This window comes from Chiroxiphia lanceolata, chromosome 2 (assembly GCF_009829145.1).
Source record: "Chiroxiphia lanceolata isolate bChiLan1 chromosome 2, bChiLan1.pri, whole genome shotgun sequence".
In the NCBI taxonomy this organism is placed as follows: Eukaryota; Metazoa; Chordata; class Aves; order Passeriformes; family Pipridae; genus Chiroxiphia; species Chiroxiphia lanceolata.
The window spans coordinates 15,330,455-15,347,288 of record NC_045638.1 but is presented as its reverse complement, the minus strand read 5'-3'; the positions used below and the strand labels follow the sequence as shown (position 1 = coordinate 15,347,288).

The following is a 16,834-nucleotide window of genomic DNA, read 5'->3' as shown; positions in this document are numbered from 1 at the left end:
ATAACAGAAAAGGTCCACAGAAAATGAATTCATGCCAATGAAAGGAGGGTGCACATCCCTTAGAAAGGCAACCTATGAAATGCTCTTCCAATCCACTCCAATTCCACTTCCTATTCTGTTTTCCAGAAACATTTTTCATGTTAAGTTAGCTACAAATTTGGCTCCCCAAAGCTTTTAAACCTGTTGCTAGATCTCACTAAATTAGTAGAAATCAATACTTAGAACACAGTTGGGTTCCAACAGTTTTCTTGAATGCATGTGGACAGGAACACAAACAGATCCTACAGGTTCCCTAACCAGGCAGAAAGCAGACAAACATCAGGGAATCTGCATCAGGCAGCTGGTACATGAATGTCCCCCATAGGAATCGACAGAATCTCTGATGTGAAAGTCAACCATCAGCATTTCTAGCAATCAAAAATTACAGGTTTAAACCCACAGAACTCTTAGGCTATAATCAAGTACTCAATTTTCCTGGCAGAAAGACATTTTAAAGAAAGCTTTTTGAGATTCATATTGTTTCACTTCTTGACCGGTAATGTGCTCCCATAAAAACCTGCACTGCAGGGACCATGAGGTAGGAAGTAGGGGCATATGTTAAGGTATTGGTACTCAGAAAACACAATTGTACCAAATCCTTCTTAAGAAAGAAGTACATCAAAAAATGTAGCCCACATCCCACCCACAATCAATTCACCACATCCTGTGAAGCAGTGAATATCCTGCACTTTACACACTACAGCTATATATTGATCTGCAAGTCATAATGTCACCTGGATACATAATTAAAAAAAAATAAATTACAACATTTACTGCAAGAGATGCAATTCATCTCAAAAGTCCTGCAAAACTATACTATCTTGGGCACCTGCACAATAAACCTAATGCTTTTCCCATCTATCCTTCGAATTAGTACTGGACCCACATGAGTAATTTTGCATATAAAATGCACCATCTAGAATCACAAATATAGTTTGAACTTATCAATCTGGGACAGGATATCTCTATTTAATAATAATATCGGGCACCCATCACTCCAATTACACAGTGCTTTTTTACAGGTATCTAAACCGTATTAATTGAAATATTAAGTGGGCAAATAATTATGCTTCCCATGGTACTAACTTTTCCTATTTTACCATTATTTTCATCAATAATATTATAGATAGTATCCACTTGACGTTTTCAGATTCAGTTTAGTATCTCCATTCTTACATTCTGTTCGCAAATCGAAGTTCCACTAATTTGGACTTACCTTGCTAAACTTTATGTTCTTTTCTACAGTCAAAAAGCAATTTCTTTTTGAAGGACATGTTTGTCCCCAAACTTTCTTTGATATTAGACACCACCAAGTATCTTTTTCCACCCCAAAAATGCCTCTCCTTTGCATTTAGACTATTGCTAGACTATTATGGGATGTTTAAGTATTCTTTCTGCCAAGAATTTTAACTTTTCCACCCAACTATATTTGTCAGTTATTTTAAAACCCCTTATGAAAATGATACCAGTTTTGGCTTTTGGAATAATTCATCAGCTATTAAACTCAACATTACCTAATTACACATATTGGTCCTGAGCATATAAATTAGTAACCAGTCCTTATACTAGTAACAGAGTTCAGTATACTATGTAACTATTTACTTTTCCTTGTAGTGGGTGCCCTTTAGCAGAGCCATAAAACCAAATTAAGACATAATTTTAAAAGTGTTATATTCTCAGGCTTAACAATTGGATACATCAAGAATTATAGCTGCCTATTAGTGCACGATAATGCTTTGAGTGCGCAAATAAGAAAAAAAAAAACCACACAAGACGTCCGAATCAGACCATGTAAAAATTGTTACCAGAAGTTTCAACGTGCCAATCAATGAGTAACACAGGCGATGAAGTTACTCTCAGGTAACTCCTAGTTTTCAGCTACCAAAACTTCCAGACTTACCCAACAACTTCTAAGCACGGTTGTAAGATTTAAATACACAAACTTCCAGTGTTATTTACTACTTAGTCATTAAACACTGGGCATATATAGATCTGAGCACTTACTCTCTGGTGTTTTCAAGGGACTCTCAACACAAAGCTCAAGAGCCGTGAGGTCCTTGAACAGAGTAAAGCTATAACAATGCTTCTGGCTTGTTTCAAAGCTGCAGTATTCCCACTGAAACATTCTTAACAAACTTGCTGTTCACAACACAAGACACTGTGTGGAACTACATTCTGTAAAAACCTTTCAAACTGTACACGCTCAAACTTGCTATTCTCAGCAGCAATGAGCTACCCTGAGAAAAAATTTGTAGGTCCGCAAAAAGATAGTTGAAAATAGACTGCGAAAGCCTTAAGAGGTCATCCACTCTATGCACCAAGGCATGATCAGCTATTTCTATAATGTTGCTCACAAGATGTTTATGTCTAAGCCCTTCTTAAATCTTCAGGAGTTTTCACAATCTATTCCAGTGCTTAAATAAAATATAAGGCTTTAATAGGATCTGAATTAATGACTTGTGCCCTAACTCCTGAGCTGTGAAGCCACACAGATCCAAAGCACTTACCTAAATCCTGACCTGATTAAAATTGACTAGATGTAAATAGCAGAAGTGAGCTATCATCTTAGACTTCTTTAGCTGTTCTCTCACAGCATATATTCAATACATTTTGCATATACTGTTAGAAATAGTACATGCAAACATTAAAACACAATTTTTTTTTAAGAATCAAAAACCTAAAAAAAATGAGTCTTTGATGCTATGAAACATCAAATTACTGCAGGTATTTCTTTTACATAAAACTTTGTTACTTCAGGTTCTATGATGTCCATATAATTTATTCTGAACTTTATTGACTAAGGTGACTGACTTCTTCCTTTGCTGAGTATTAAAAGAAACAACAGGATGTTGAAAACTTGCCTCTCCACAGACAATCAACCTCAGATAAAAGCCATTAGCATGCAGATCATTTAGGTACAAACTTCCTTAAGTCAGGATACTTGGGCAACTTTAACTATGTGATTTCGTAAATCCTATCTACTTTACCACCTTCTTATCATCTAATATGACTCAAGAGTATAGTTTAACAATACAGAAAAGCAGTTCCCTTTCCTGCACTGCAATGCTTTCCTTGGCACTGGCATATGTCCAGCACTGTGCCAAGTCAAGTCGGAAAAAGAAACCTAAAAAAGTTTGCAGCTCCCAGTGAGTTTAACTCTCTGAATTAACTCATCCTTAAGTCACACAAGTGCCACGACTTACCCAAGATGCTGCACATATACTATCATAAAATCTTTGTCCTAGCCAACCACTTCCTTACCTAAAACCAGCTCCAAATCACATGTGTTCAGGAAAAGAGGAAAAAGAAAAAAGACAAGGAAGTGAAAGTCTCACTTAGTTTCCTACCCGTACAAGTGAGTGGATAGGTGGTAAATTATTACACTTAACACGTCAATTCATCAACCTTAATAAAACAAAACAAAAAAAACCCACATCACCTATTCTCTGTTCATCTGCTCCAAAGAGGAAGAAATATACATGTAGAAATCACTCACTTATTGCTGCATATATAAAAATAAAAGAATTCCTTCTCTGCTCACACGCATTATCTTAAGAGCGACTCCAGCACCGAGTGTACACACACCTATTACCAAGGCTGTGTTTGCACGAGAAGGCAGGTGCACCTCTCACCTTCCCTGCCTCCTGCAGTCCCAGGCCCACTGAAAGCCCTGGGCTCCTGCCAAAGGGATGGGGGCACACAGAGGGGAGGATGTGCCAGGCCCTCCCTCTGCAAGCTGGGGCAGCCAACGGGCACCGCCAGGCTGTGCCGCAATTCCTCATGTGGCAGACGCAGGTTTTCAGACATGAGTTGGTTTCTCAGAACCTCTTTGCAGAATAGATTACAAAGGTTGAAATTTAATACCGAAGTCAACTAAAGCATTACTCTTTCAGGCTTATTTTATCATTTATTAATTTAATACATTCTGCTAAGAAGAGAGAAGAAGCTATGGAACAACTTCACTATTTCCTAAAATTCCGGACTTCCGAGTTTTCTATATAACAAAAGTCAACTGCAGGAAGACCGGAGGAGAAAGACTCCCTGTTAAGTTAAAAGCATTGTTTCACATATAAGTCTAAGTTCTAGCAGTAACTAATTTTGGCAAATATGTTATGTAAGAAATAATACAAACAATATTCATCATGGTCTCTTACATCCTGAAATCACTACTTTTGAGTCTGCAGGAAAAAATGTATTTATTTTTCAAAGCTATGTATTGTTTGACACTTAATATCACAATAAAATACCATTTCTTCACATATTCTGGATATACCTAAGCATGATTCAATATATAATTGCTTGAAACTAAATGATTTGAATTTTCTTTTAACATTTATTTTAATTTAATGGAACTGTAGAAACTGTGTCAGGAAAAAGACCTAGACGATAATAATGTATTTATAAGAGACATACTCATTTATATACAATTGAATGGCTCCACTCAATAAATGTATTAATTAATAATTAAAAAAAAATGGCAACACATTTCCTCTGAAAAGAGTTAAGTGGAGCACTAAGCATACCACAGGCGGTTCCTTGCATCAAAGACAACATATGGTAACTCTTACTGATAAGAATCAGCTCTCAGTAACTTTGTGGTCGAGTCACTGGAGTAGGTCTTGGAAATCAGAGTTCATCTCCCAGTTCTAGAAGATACTCCATGAATGATGCTAGGTGGGGTCACTAAGCTGTTGAGCCTCATTTTCCCATCTGTTACACAGGATTTTTTCTCCTCTCTATTTGGGTGAGGCATTTAATCTTATTTCAGGGAATAAGGAAAGAATAAGTAGCACAGTATCACGTATGCAAGCATATAGAACACCAAGTGTAGTAGTTTGTCTAAACTTAAAAATTTCCTGAAGAGATTCTAACTTACCCAGTTTTGCTGATTAAATTATTCCCCGTTTGAAAGTCAACAAGACTGAAAAAAATAATTACAAGATTTTATTCTTGCCTGAAAAACTACTTAGAAGTTTCCTGATTGGAATATGGCTATTGTATTTGGGGAAAACCAAAACCAAAAACAAAAACACCACCCCCAACCAAACACCGCGGAAAAAACACAACCCCAAACCAGTTTCTTGAATGAGTTCTCAAAGCTGGTAGATCTGCCAACTGCCAAGATCAGTCAACACAAAGCTAATATTTTTGATGTGCAGAAATAATTAAACGCCCACCTCAGTCTATGTATCATTGTGACTCTAAGTCAAGCATTTCAAATGACAAACAACTCCAGTTAATGTGACAGATCACAATCAATTCAAACACAACAGACAAGCCTTTAAACTTCAGTCTGCTTACATCTATTTTGTGTTGGATGTCCCAGCCGGGGCAAGAAATATTGCCTGCGCTACAACAAACAAAACAATAACAAGATAAGAACTGCCGATGTCATAAGAAAACTAAGAGAACAAGCAAAAGTCAAAACCCAACACCTCCACGAGGAAACCAAGAGCTGCAGAATGCACACAATAGTGCATGAAGGTACTGAACTCAACAGAGCAAAGCATCTGCCTGCTCCTACCCCACCCAGCTGGCTACAGGACATCAGTACTATGTCATGGAGTAGGATTGTGTTAATCAAAACACAGAGCAGGTAAAATGGTACCAATAAGGATATGAAAAAGCTGAAGAAAACCCACACACATCCCTAAACACTTTTCATGCAGATGATATTTTTCTCAGAAGTATTAACATATATATAACATCTGTTATCTATCAAAGCAGTTCGTAGAATAGTGTATATTACTTAGATGAGATTTCCAATTCCCATTTTTAACCCCGTGTTAGAAAACGTCACCCCATAAATCAGTGAGAAACAGACTTCAGAATACACTGTACTGACAGCAGGTATGTAGGAGAGGTGATAGCCAAGTGCTGCAGATAATTCTGCCTATAATGGAGAGACAACTGATAGTCTTCAAAATCCACAGAGACCAGTCCATTTAGGTGATTCCACTTTGGCTTTGGACTATTTACCTGTGTTGGCTATACCAAATGTAAATATAGCCTTTGTTCCTGTGGAACACAAGTACAGCACTGATTACACAGACCAGTACAGAATGTGAAGAGACAATTGCAGCCGCAGGCTCATGGCTACAGGTGGCAAGACATCAGACGAATTTCAGATTCCAGGCCAGAGGTATATATTGACATAGAGAATGTCACACTGACATCAAAATGAAATTACAAAGCAAAATTTAAATTATATCAATTTCTTTAAAGCATCAGTATGACTATTATATGCTGCTGCCTCATCTCACACAAAGTTCAAATAACTGTGGATACAGAATATAAAACAGGAAATTTGTGAAGGGAGATTCATACCATCTATTTAGACACCTAAACAGGTGACCACAAATCCTGTCAAGAGCAGTGGAAAAAAATGAACTTTCTCCACAGCCAATTTAGAGTACCCAAATTAAAACTCCTAAAGATAGCTGTCACAAATGCTTCCAAGAAAGTCTAGCAAATGGCATCTCCTTATGATGGCCAGCTCTTTCTACATACTGGTGTCCAAAATTTGGCTGCCATAAGTGTATTCATTCTATTCCAGCTGACATTAATATGCATAGCTGGGAGTACATACAGATCAAAGGATCAGGCTACTTATCAGGCATTTAAATGCAAACTCAAATCATCAATACTTAATTTGCTCAAAAGCAAATGACTTGAACTAACAGGCATATTCTCACCATGAAAGAAAACCCCTAAGCTTGTTATGAATCCTGAGTAGACCCTGAGTCTATAAGAGACAGCATCATTCCACAGCTTTAAAGGTGCTGTGATTTAAAACAGGAAGTTTTAAACCCGAAACCACACATTACATAGACAAAATATTTTAAAAACAGTGTAACAACTTTACACATTGAAAAAGCTGTCAGAGATGCTATGTGGATCACTGACTTATTTATACCTTTAGAAACAGATGTCCTGCAAATGATCCCTGAAAACTATAAAGCCATATTTTACCTAAAAGAAAATTGTTTGCATTATTTCTTAAGAAAGACGACGTTCTACGGATCTGCTGTTCTGCACACCTAAATTACAGCAGCTGTTTGTGGTTAACTACACTTCCAAAGTAAAGCAATTTAAAGGTATTCCAGTCCTCCTCCTAAATTTGCTCACACGTCACAGAAGATCACCTCCTTGGTGGTACTACTATAAATACAGGACTGTCCTGGGAAATAAATAAAAAATTAATCCAATTAAAAACTCCATGAGTTGTTAAGACAAGGAAAGTGTCTGAGTTGAGTTTTAAAGCTCGATAATTTGTAATTCTATGTGGATAACACAGTCTTACAAGAACTGTGTCAGCAAATCTGAGACGTTAGCAGAAACTCTTTACTCAGTGTTACAGCTATTAGTACCAAACTATAACTGAAATCACAATGAGTTTCCAAGTGAATGTAAGAAATATTTTTGCTCAAGGACATTCTTGCAGCATAGGGTCTGTAATTAGGATATGGCTATGCTACATATAAACACAATTCATGCAAATCAAAAATCTAAGTGATGTATTTCGGTAGTTTGTTTATATATTTGACTTCAACTTATCTATTTTTATTAAAACTTCTTTTCCTGAAGACTCATTTCAGATAAGCAACCTTTCTAAGTCTAACTTTTTCCTCTTGAGTGTCATCTGAGAAGCTTTTACAGGTGCAGTCTGGTCTTTTCAAGAACTGAGTGTTTATTCTAGACTAGGGCCTTAGAGTGCAAACCTGTCAGCTCATTGCTGTTTCATGTTTTGTTAGTAGTCCTAGAAATTCTTTGGTGATACACTACTGTAGATGCATGTCAATGTGTTTAACTATTTTTTTTAGGAACAGGTAAAATACACTTGTTTCAAGAGGTTTATAAAAGCAGTCTAAAAAGAAATCATGTCTCAAATACACTAAAGTAAGTAACAAAGTATAATCATGCACGTAGACACATAATGTACTCTATTTTGCTACCTATCCAGCACATATACTGTTCCTGAAGTTACACAAACTGCATGCAGTGAGCATGGAAGACTAAAGCAACAGTTAAGATCTTTAAGTGATTAGTTTAAGTGATCTCTCATAATACCTTCTGCCTCACCCTCAAGTATCACAGTACTATTGCAGTTACTCCCCATTTAAAAACAATCATCCAAGATTACCACTTCAGAAATCAGTGAATAACTAGCAAGAATTTAAAAGTAACTAGAGTAACTGGCAAGAATTTGAAAAACATATCTGCCTGTCAGATCTGAACTGCAAGTTCTTCTGATCCCCAGAGATAAGTCCCTTTAAACAGAAGGATGACAAGACAAACATCAAAAGGACAAATACCGATACTGCAGAAACTCTGCATTGGTCTCTCTTTCTCACTAAGGAACAAGTCCTAACCTTGCGACTAATTATTGTGAGCTGGCCTGAGTCCACACCGTTCAAGATCAGCATCACTTGAAGCAGTCTGGCTGCGTATCAGCTGGAGCCGATTCAGGTAGAAGCTGCACTGTCAGAAGAAGCTTTTTCTTTCCAGACAGGAGTCTGGTCGCAAACTAGCAGACGCATTGTGGGCTACTAGGAACTCACGGAGCAAGCACGACTGACTGTGTAGGTGTAGTGTTTACAGAGATCCACACCAACACAGTAGTAGGGGAAAAATTAACATAACTGAAGCCTTCTATGGCCTCGGACGCAGGTGACTTTTAATTTCCAGCCGCTCTCATTATCCCAGCCTAGGAAAACTGACACGCGTCCTGCCTAACAAGGGCAGGCGCACCACGCGAACGGCCCGCTACAGACAGCGGGAAACCCACACAGCGCGGCACCTCGGGGATGTTCCCAGCAACGCCGCCCAGCACAAAGCTTCACCCGTGTGAAATGTCCCTGCGGTTTCCCAAACGCTTGCGAAATTGCCGGCAAACCCCATCCTGTCGAGATAAGGGGGCAGCGGCACCGGGCGGGCACGGCCCTTGGCCGCCGCAGGGAGAGCGGGGACACGGCGGGGGGCACCGGGCACACGGCGGGGGGCACCGGGCACACGGCGGGGGGCACCGGGCACACGGCGGGGGGCACCGGGCACACGGCGGGGGGCACCGGGCACACGGCGGGGGGCACCGGGCACACGGCGGGGGGCAGGCCCGGCCCTCCTGCCCATCCCGGGCCGCGCCGGCGGAGCCGCCCCGGGAAGGGAAACTCGCCGTGACAGTAATCAGACACCGCACTGGAACAAAAGCGCCCGGGCCGGCGGCCGCCGCGGAGGCAGGTTAACTCCCTCCCGGGAAAGGGGGCGGAAGGGGAGGGAGCGCGCCGGGAGCAGCCCGGTCCCGGGAAACACGCCCCGAGCCCCGGCCGGTGCCGGCCGTGAGTCAGTGCCCCGCGGAGGAAGCGGCGCGCAGGAGCCGGCGCTCGTCCCCCGCCGCCTGCCCGGTGCTCCCGCCGGGCCGCTGCCCCCCAGCACCGGCCCCGAAACCCGCGGGGAGGAAACTCTGCCCGTGCCCTGAGCGGCAGCGGCGGCGGCGGCGGCGGGAGCGCCAGTCCCGTCTCCTCCTCACAACTTTCCCCACAGCACCCCCCCGTACCTCGGTGCTGCTCTCGGCCGTGCTCTCCACAGCCATCTTCTGCCACGGGTCCGGCAGCTGCGCCAGGGGCATCTTCCCCGCCCGGCTCCCGCAGCCTCCGCGCTCCGCGTTCCCGCTCCCCGGCGGGGGCGGCGAGGCAGGCGGTGAGCGCTGGGGACAGCCCGGCTGGCTCCGGCGGCGGCTCCTACGGCGATTGCTGCTGCTGCCGCGGTGCGCCCGTCCCTCCCCCGCGCCCTCCCCGCCGCCGGGCGGGGCCGCACTACGCCCGCCCTCACCGGCTCGCGCCGGCTTCCGCTCACGACATGGCGGCCGGCCGCCCGCGCGTGCGCCCCGGCAGCGCTGCCCAGGCGGCTCTTGGCACCCAGCGCCCGTGAGGGCTTCGCACCCAGCGCCGCGGCACCGGGGGCTGCGGGAACCCCCCCGGGCAGGGGAGAGTGGGAGACACGCGGAGTTTGTTTGCACGAACAGCAGCGCGGATGGAGGAGTTGGGAGGCGTGTGGGACGCGGCGTAGTGCAGAATAGGGAATTAGGCAAAAGAGGGAAAGGAATTAGGGTGTAGGAATTTGTTTTTGTAGCGATACCGTTTAAGTAGTAGTTTGACTGCGTGAGTAGGAGTTGCCTAGAAGCGGGAAAGTCATACTTCCACAGGCCAGGAGACGTGAAGATAAAGTCGTCAAAAAAACCCCCCACGGGTTCTGAAAACAGCCCTTATTTTACCTTTTACCTTCAGCTGTTAGCTAGTACACAAACAGCTGACAAACATACTGAGACGCACAATGTATGCAGCGCTACATGGTTCTCTTAAAATGTTAAGCACTGTAATAAACACCCATCCTTTAACAACATCAGCTGGCTTGGCTGATGCTGAAGAATCCTTGAAACATTAGACCAGTAGCTGAAGGTGGGTGGGCACCGGTGTCAGGCTTCTTGCTGTAGAAGCCAAACTTTCCAGAACTGTTTGAGAAGGCCACTTGGTTTTCGACAGCCCGCACTGTCCCAAAGCATTTCTGGATTTTGACAGACCACGTGCTTTGTTCCATCCTTGGAAAAAAGTTAACATTCTTTAAATATTTGGAAGTCCTTTTTTTTTTTTTTTGAGTGGGAGGAATGGCAAGAGTGCTAGTAATTAAAAATGTGTGTGTGTGCATGCACACACCGCTGTGATGAACACGGGCTACTTCTGTTTCTGCTTGGTAGCATTTTTGATATCCTACTTTATATTCAGGTAAGCATAAATACCTATCTACAAAGAGGTACAGAAGAGTGGATAGGCAGTTGCTCATAATGACTCAGACTTCAGCTGGTCCTACAAGAGACTTCCATATCTGGAGTGAAAGGTCATAGTTGAATGATCACTTGAAGCCATCACCCCTGGCAGGGAAAGCAGCTGTGCCCTCTCCTTGTTCACTGCAGTTAAGTCTGGACCTTGCATCAGCCTCTCTTTTGAAGTGGTGTGATTGCTTGTGCTGCCATGTGGTGAGTTAGACCAGGGAATAGATTACATCAAAACTAACCCTACCATTTTTGCTTTCTGTTGTCCTCTTAAACCGCCCACCAACCAACCCTATTAAAGGTTGAAGAGAGGTCAGGACTGCTTTCTTCAAACACAGTCAATTTGTGGAACTTTGGCCAGTTATTGGTATGAAATTTAGAACAAGGCAATTTAAAACAGATAATTTAGTAGAACTTGGCAGCCTTTATTCATAATGTTAATAGCAAGCAATAAGTTTTTGTACTCTGATCAGCACCAGGTCACTTCAGTCTCAGGCTGGCTGCTGGAACGTTGAGCAGAAAACTCATTTTTACAGCAGTTGTACATTATGTGGTTGACACACAAATCAGGACTTCTAAAAAAATCCTTGAGTTCATGTGAAAATCCATGATGTTAAAAGAATTGTTAATGTTAAAAGAATATCCCTCTGGAAATGCGAGTTTCTATTCCCTCACAGAGATAATTCGCTTGACTTTATCAGAGCTCATCCATTTGTATCTGCATCAGCTACAGAGTCAGGTATTTACATCTGAGATGTGCCATTAGGTAGAAGAACCTGAGCAGCTGAAAGATGACAGTCACAACAGGAAAACTACCCCAAACCTAACTTGCATTTCACAAAGTTCAACAAGTCCTGCTTTATAAACGACTTCCTTCCTCTAAATAAAAAACTCCATTACCATCTCTTTTACTTTCATAGTTGTCTAGTTCTTTCTTGCCATAGATACATATTCTAAATTACTTGTTTGAAATAAAAACTCTTTTAAAAGGAGAGTGGGTCTCATATTTTGGTTAGTGTCTCTACATTTTCTGCATTGGTCGTCTTTTGTCCTTCCCTATATGCATCCTACAAATCCAGGATAAAACAAGGGCAAAGATCTTATGCATTAGCATATAAGAGAGCTTCAAACAACAGAAATCTGACCTCTTCTCTGTACTGAAGTACTGAGTGTAGATAGAAGTATGTCACTTCACTGTTCAGGGGTTTGATTATTATCACACCACACAAGTTTTATATAGGAGAAAGCTGCATCAGGATTTTAATAGGAGCTACTATGCAAGAACACACTTCAGGGCAAGAAAATCATCTGGTAATTGCCTCCACAGGGAAGAAAAACATATCAGTTAATCTCTAGGAGTTGCGGGGGATTCTGACTTTCAAATCCTGCTAAGCTCAGAGTTGGATCATCCTCCCAGCAAGAGGTAAGATGCTGAAGATATTTTGCCTCAAGACAGTAGCTCCTATTTTTCGTTCCTTTTGTCTCAGGCCAAAGCAAGGTAATGCTTTCACCTGTGGCAGCAGACCTTTTCTTTTACCCACTTTCCCTCTGGGCACAGCCATCACTGCTTGACTGTAGTCACCACTAAGAATTATCTGTCACCAGACTCGCTTTTGGGGGTTGATTTCACCTTTGCATAAGTGGTTGCAATCGTTATGGCATCCACACAGATGTTTTACATGTATTGCATGAGAAAATTTGATCACCTTTGTTAGGAAAAGGGTAGCATCTGGCAGAGAAATGACAGTGCTGTATAAAATCCCATTAATCTGTCATATGAATTAGGTGGGCTTCACCTGCTGCATCATTTTTCTTTTCTTGCTTCTAACAAATCTCACTAAAATGTCACCCGATTGCAAGGCAGACATCAGCTTAATAGGACTAACCTGTCTTTCCCACAGAGGGCATCTTGATATGTGAGTGGCAGAAATTAGGGAAGCTTGCTTAAGGTTGGTGGTATCAGAGCCTGGCTTTGAAGTAGTACCTACTTACTCTTTGCAATTAATGCAGAATTAATTGAAGATTAATTCAGTAAACTTGGTAAATCACCATAGTCATGCCCAAAAAATAATACATATAAAACAGAATTAGTTTGCTAATATTGCTATCAGAATAATGTTTGGGAACTTGTACTTGCATTTTTAAAATACACATAAAAGGGGGGAAAAAACAAAGGAAACTATGGCAACAAAACCCAGAGTCTTACGCTCATCTAGAAGGTCTGGTAGTGTATTAGGTGGAAATTATAATGCAGTATCTTCTGAATAGAATACAAAATAGTAAATGCAGTGCAGAAACGTGAAATTCTGTTTCAAGTATTACAACCATAGTACTGAGGTATATAATTTGAATTTAATGCAGAGGAAAATAAACAGAAGTACTGTCCAAATTTACATGGGAAAACCTCCAAGAAGTTAAAAAAATCAATACCATTTATTTGTGTAGCGAAAAAGAGAGTCTCTTACTCTCAAGACACCTGGATTCAATTCCTAGCAGATCACAAAGGACAATTGTGTAATTTAGTCAGTCACTTTTTATAGATGAGATTCAACTACGGAGACTTAGTCTTTCTTCACAACGTTTTCAATAGTGTGAAGAGGCTGTGATTGGAGAAGTGTAAATACATCCTGCCAAAATAAACTAAGGAAGCCTAAGTGCTAATTAGAACTGGTTGCTCTGTGCTTTAGTTGCAAGTATAAAGAGCATCTCCTTAACCTCATCAGGGTATTGAAAGGATGGTTTCATTGATGTTTGGAAAGCTGGCAAAGACCAGGGCAGGAGAGTCAAAGTGCTGCAAGAAGCTTCCAGCTGGTGCGAGTTGTCATAGCAGAGACACCAGAAGGATTTGCTGTACGAACCAGGGTTAGAGAGAGTTATAATCAATAATTAAAAAGGGAAGAACTGAAATGAATGTCTAGCGTGTGTTAAGACTTAACCTGACCTTTCAAACAACATCTGCTGGAGGGTGCTTTCACCATTACAGGCCCCGGGATGATGGAATCGTACAGGAATGCAAACATTTCCGGCATTTTCCTCTGGCAGGCTCTTCTTTGAAGTTCTAATCCTGCAAGTGTGGTAGAAGATGTGATAATGACAATAAAAAACCTTCTAAATCCTATATAAATTAGAGATACAGTGTCTGACTCGCAACTTAAAACTGGATTTTCTGGATGTATGTGTATTTACATAAAATTGCACTGAAAGGGTAAAGCATAATGCATCAGGTTTGATGGTACTACTTCTCTGAGTTTTATCTGTGGTCAGTATACTAGCAGGAAATAATTGTGCCTGTGGTTTCTACATCGTGAGTGGAAATCTGGAGTTCAATAAAATACGGTCTCATTACAGCATACCTGTCTCCAACATATGTTCTCATTTTAGTGTTTCTGTACATACAGATAGCTCAGATTTATCTTCTGAATGACAGAGCTTACCCTGTTCATCACAGAATATGAGAAGCCTTTTGCTGAGCTTTGAAATCTTACATGGAAACCTGCTATCAAATACTGAATACAAGTTGTCACCCCATTACAGTGGAACATTGAGAGGCAGATTAGAATTTCAGATTGTGGTATTTTGTGACAGAAAGGAAATGGTAGAATATGAGCAAGGGTCAGTCATCAAGGGTTGGGGTTCTCCTGGGTTAAATACGACAAAAGATAGCTATTTACAAAAAAAAAAGGGGGAGAGAAAAAAGATATAAAGGTGATAGAGGTAGAATATATTATATTATACATGATAATATAGCAATAAAAAACTTGTCAGCTTCACAAATCACTGCTATAAAACATACCAGGTCTAGAGGAGGTCATAGCTTTATATAATACCCTACCTCCCCCAGACCTAGGAGTTTAGGGTCACATACCTTTTTATTATTGTTATCAAATTAGGTCTAATTTAAAGAGCCTACTGACAAGCAAAGCCTAGTTTATCTCACTTTTTCTGGGATTTAACCTTAGTACCTAAATTTCCTGATTTTATGCCCTCACAATTAAATAGTTTTAATGTCCTCACTCATCCCTTGATCTCATTGAAAATTACCTACCAAATCATCCACTCTAACAATCTTACTCTTCCCTACCTTTTATAGATTATCCAGCATCTTGTAGCCAAGAATCCCTTTTAAATCTAGAAAGCTTCACTTTCTCTTTACTGATCCTTAATTATACTGAAGGAGATTCTCCTGACTGAGCTAACAGCTGTCCTTTATCCTGGTTGACAACTGAGCTGATGCTTGTTCCCAGCAATCTGCTGATATTTTCCAAAATACCTACTATCCTAAAAATACAGTTTGCTATCTCTATTAGCTTGAAATCTCAAGACAGTTCACCACATTTGTGCCTTTCCTTTTTTCCTGTAGAGAACAAAGCAGTGGCATTCGGGAGGGGTCCAGGTTTGTGATTATGTTCAAAAAATGTTCTCCAGTGATCAATAAAACTTGTTACATTATCAAATGTAAATCAGTATGGATTGTAATTATGCTCGTTGTGCAACAGGCTGTATGTAGGTAGTGTTTTCCCCAGCTTCCCATATGATGTCTGCTGTTCCAGTGCAGCAGGGGAATTCCTGGCATGAGCTCTAGCCCCCTCTGTAATTCAGTTATGTGATGGATTCACAATCCTATGTGTTGTTGATGTGTGAAAAAGGAACTTCGCTGATGATTGACTTACTCTGAAGTGTTTCTTCAGCACTCAATATTAGCTAGGGGTTAGCAAACTCCAAAGCATGGCACCCTTCTTTGTGTCCCATGGGTGATTTACTGGTGAAAAGGTGCCTACTCTAAATACAGATGTTTTAGATCCCCAGCAATCATTTCAGCACCGTGCGATGACACAGTTCCACAGTGAGTGCACATTTCTATCACCCAAAGTCAGCGCTTACTGAAGGGAAGCACGAACCTGATGGAAGACAGCTCATTATCTGGAAGCAGTGAAGAGAAACATGTTAGATGAAACAAGCCCAGTCCCCTCATGAGTACCTCTCTCTGTCCTGGCTGTGTTGACCCGCTTTGTCCTATTTGGTGGAGCAAAGACATCCTCACGGCCTTGCTCCAGAGTCACAACCTTCCCAAAAGGAGTAGCAGGATGAGGAAGCAGCAACATTTATCCAGTATTGCAGAGCAGCTGAAGGCTGTGTTAAGATGTGGTCCCTTATTTAGAACTTTGGTGTTGCAAAATGGTATGTATGCAACAGGTGAGTCAGAAACTGTAAAGTCTGTGCTATTTGAGCTGTCAGACGTTCTGGGCTGTGGTGTGCTTAAGCTAAGAAGGGATATGGACTTGACCTATTACTAGATCGGGCAAGATGCTGTAAGCGGAGGAGGAGAGATTGTGGAAGATTTTTGGCTTGTTGGTCCTTCTCCAGTAAGTGCAAAGGAAGGTAATGTAACATGTAGGATGAAACGGAAGGAGGATGCTGAGAATAGATGACTCTTTAAACAAGGAAGAGGAAAAAGAGCAGAACAGTTTTAAAGAGCATATAAGGAGCAGTTGTGTCTTGGAAGTGAATAGCCAGTTAGTCCTGTATAAGAATTTTTGTGTCAATATTTAGTGAATCACAGGAATTGTAAATGCTGTGGTGTTAACAGTGATAAGCCATGGAGATACTCTAAACATTTATAGAAATCTGGCAGTATTTTCTTTTTTAAAGTCACTTGTTACAAGATTAATGAAACAAACAATCATTCATTATCTCATGAAATCCATTACAACCAGATAAAATTTCCAATGGCTTCAGCTAACTGCAGTAAGAAGCAAATTTTCAGCTCATGAGTTAATAGAGTCTTAGGTATTACGTCACCACAGACAGTAGAAAGGATTAAACGAGTTGTCAGTATTATATTCCTCCTCTACTGATTCCCTTTCAGCAAAGCTGAAACTTTGTCTGACTTCAAAGATGCTATTTTAAAAATCACAATTTTCAGAAAGGAATGACGCTATTTTGCCTGCTTCACCAGAGTGAATGCTCCTC

General features: G+C 41.2%; 1 protein-coding gene across 1 annotated transcript in view; it reads right to left on the bottom strand.

Annotated features, from left to right (window-relative positions):
- RPS6KA3 (ribosomal protein S6 kinase A3) overlaps positions 1-9,814 on the bottom strand; it is a 76,008-nt gene extending 66,194 nt beyond the window's left edge. Inside the window, exon 1 of the mRNA XM_032678702.1 lies at positions 9,593-9,814. Coding sequence (XP_032534593.1) covers positions 9,593-9,664 — 72 coding nt within the window. The 5' untranslated portion in view covers positions 9,665-9,814. The remainder of the gene's footprint in view (positions 1-9,592) is intronic.
- Positions 9,815-16,834: the final 7,020 nt, after the last annotated feature.